The sequence below is a fragment of the Morus notabilis genome, unplaced genomic scaffold (assembly GCF_000414095.1).
Source record: "Morus notabilis unplaced genomic scaffold, ASM41409v2 Scaffold9136, whole genome shotgun sequence".
Lineage (NCBI taxonomy): Eukaryota > Viridiplantae > Streptophyta > Magnoliopsida > Rosales > Moraceae > Morus > Morus notabilis.
This window is the reverse complement of record NW_010367375.1, coordinates 1-2,965: the sequence shown is the minus strand read 5'-3', so window position 1 is coordinate 2,965 and position 2,965 is coordinate 1. Positions and strand designations below refer to the sequence as shown.

At 33.9% G+C, this 2,965-nt stretch overlaps 1 protein-coding gene across 1 annotated transcript; it reads right to left on the bottom strand.

Annotated features, from left to right (window-relative positions):
* Positions 1–688: 688 nt before the first annotated feature.
* On the bottom strand, positions 689–2,841 carry LOC21384020 (gibberellin 2-beta-dioxygenase 1). The gene is made up of 3 exons (XM_010112317.2): positions 2,308–2,841; positions 1,753–2,113; positions 689–1,052 (listed from the first exon to the last, which is right to left on the bottom strand). Exons 1-3 carry the CDS (start codon positions 2,706–2,708, stop codon positions 804–806), a joined length of 1,011 nt encoding a protein of 336 aa, XP_010110619.1. The 5' UTR covers positions 2,709–2,841; the 3' UTR covers positions 689–803.
* Positions 2,842–2,965: the final 124 nt, after the last annotated feature.

Sequence of the window (2,965 nt, the reverse complement as noted above, 5' to 3'; positions counted from 1 at the left end):
CAATTCTGCTACGCTTATATAGTATAGCCTCAATTATGTAAAATAAATAAAATTAATAAAATAGAAAGACAAGGAATCTTATCCCTTAATAATTGGTTGACTTGAATAATATTTGATAACTTAATTTAATTCGAAGAGAGTAAATAATTCAATGTCCCACATGGCATTTTTTTTTAATTATTTCTTCAAGAATCCTAACGAGACATATATATCTCTGGATGCTTCTCCATTTAATGTATTTGGTCGTACACTAACGCTGAAAAGGACCTCAAGTACTTAAATCATTGTTTTAATAGACTTGAACATTTATTCATTTTCTTATTTATATTCTACATTTATTGGAGAATAGAATTTCACCTTTAAATGGTGTTTATCAGGAAGGGGGGAAAAAAATCAGAATTGGATATTTCGTATGGTCGAACACTTTGAACCAATTTGCCTTAGTGTGGTCCATTGGTAATTCAATGACACGTGTAAAATAAATTTGAGACTCATAATTATAAGCTATTTTGCTATTGACATTCATTAAAGTTGTTGTACACAACTCTTCTATATATGTTCTAACCAACAGGGTACTTTACACAAGTTTTTCATAGAGAGAAGAAAATAGGTAGACAAAAAAAAAAAAAAAAAAAAAAAAAAAAAAAAAAAAAATAAAAAAAAAAAAAAAAAGGGGAAAAAAAAAAAAAAAAAAAAAAAAAAAAAAAAAAAAACCACAAATTACTCCATCTATAGGAAATTTGATTATACTATTTTTTTATGACGTATTTAATTAAGGCATTTTTCTAATTTATGTAGCTGCGTTATGAGGCTGCAAACTTCTCATAGTGTCCAAGCCTATTATCGGCCAAATTTGAGTTGAAAACCGATTTTTTAAACTCAAACCAAGTGAATTCTTTGTAAAAGCTTTCCTCTCCATCCATGAGACAAGGCAATGGAGCTATTTTCTCGCACAATGGTGGTCCCCCAAAATAAATCATTGACACTCTAGATTTCAAGCTGTTCGCTATAACCCTGTGCCTTACACTTTGGAACCTGCGGTTTGTCATCACCTGCAATCCATAAAACCAAGAATACCATTAAAAAAAATTTGATGGACAAAAAAAAATTAAAAAATCCCACAGTGAATTAAGAAAAGTAGAATATGAAAAAGGAAATAGAGAAATGGGTATGGAAAGCAACCCTTTCTTACTTTGACCTACACAACAATAGCTAAAAGAAAGACATATAGTACATCAGACAAATTATTATTTTTTGCCGTGTCCCATAATCTAACGAGTATCTATTAAGAAAACAAAAACAAAAACAAAAAAAGCATAGGGTATTTTTTAATTTTTGAAAAATATTATTAACTTTTTTTTTTTCTGATAATAAACACAGAGAAACAAAAACGCATATAACTCACGGACAAATAAACACCACGATTTTGGTAACACCATAAGCTTTGTAGTTCCCTTTTCATGGTATTGTATGTACGGAGAACTATAAAATGTGAGAGCTTTTTTTTTTTTTTCCTGGGAAAAAAAATGCGGGAGTTTATCATAACAGTGACATATACCAATAGAATCACATCTTATCCATGGGAACAGGGATTTTTGAAATCCAAAAAAATAAAAACTAAAAAATAAAGAGTACTTGGAACCTTGAGGAAATTTCTAAAAATAATGAAAAAGTTTTTTTTCTTACATTTTCATCCCTGGAGAAATTATAACTATATAACAATATTAATGTAGACGTAGTAAGTTTGTTTACCTGAAGAGAGTCGCCGACATTGATGAAAAAAGAGTCTTGGTCAGGTGGGACTGAAACCCAACTACCATCTCTCAATGAAATCTGGAGTCCACTCGTGTTGTTGGATCTCAGCACCGATATGATCTGTGGGTCTGTGTGCTCTCCAAACCCAATCACTTTTCTATTCCCATTCCCACTCCCGACTCTTTCCAATTCCGGACATGGCGGGTAATGATTCAACCTCACAACAGAATCACTCTCCTCGTCCATCAGAAGCTTACTGAACACATTCCTCGGCTGAATCTTCAACCCATCTGCCATCAGTTCCAGAATCTCACACGCCATTTTCCTCACCGCCGATATGTATTCGTTCAAAGCAGCACTGTTAAATTCCGACAAAAAAGGAAGAAAAAAAAAACATAGTTAGAGAAAACAGAGGAAAACAGAGAAAACAGAGTCCTTTTACGTCAGTTTTCTTTTTTATAATCTAACTCTAGGTTTGAACATAAATTTAAATTTATTATAATAGAAAAGAATATTGTGGTAAAAAAAAAAAAGTTTCGGTTTTAGTATTACCGAAGCTTATCTGGGTTTTCGGATTCTCCGAAAATCGACGAGAGTTTTTGGGAAATGAAGTCCGGGTTGGTGGTTAAGAGTAGGTATTCGACCCAACCCATGTCGCCTTTCCGTCCAATCTGCTTGTTTCCGTAGCCAAAAGGGCTGGGTGGCCCTGCCTTTTCTTTCTCAGAAAGCGGGAGGGAAAAGAATTCCACGGCTTCGGATTCCAATCTCCTGATGAAATCCATTGGAACGCCATGGTTGATGACTTTGAAGAAGCCAAAGTCCTCGCAGGCTTTGACGATTTCGGTCATCGACTCCGGCCTCGACAGGTCTATTAGAGGAATCTCGTAGAGTAAGTTGTTTGCATTGCAGTTTTTAAGGAAAGGGAAGTGTTCGGGTTTGGACAAGACCACCATTATATTGTGGTTAGAGAGAGAAATTAAGGAAAAGAGAGGAAATTTAGATGAAATAAAGATGGGATATTGGTTTATTGAATGGAATATAAAAGTGTTTTGAGGAGGGAAATGGGGATGAGTGGCTTCTTGGGTCGTCCTTAGTCGGCTATTTATACGAGCGTGGGAAGGGAGAGTTTTTGAGTGTTTGTGGGGAGCTGTGTGTGAGACGTGTACAAGTTTTTTTTTTTTTTTTTTTTTTTTTTTTTTTTTTTTTTTTT

Coding starts and splice junctions, on each gene's coding strand:
- LOC21384020 (XM_010112317.2), bottom strand. CDS start 2,708: ATGGTGGTCTTGTCCAAACCCGAACACTTCCCTTTCCTTAAAAACTGC. Junction 2,114..2,307: donor GAAAACCCAGATAAGCTTCG/GTAATACTAAAA, acceptor GGAATTTAACAG/TGCTGCTTTGAACGAATACA. Junction 1,053..1,752: donor ATGTCGGCGACTCTCTTCAG/GTAAACAAACTT, acceptor TATGGATTGCAG/GTGATGACAAACCGCAGGTT.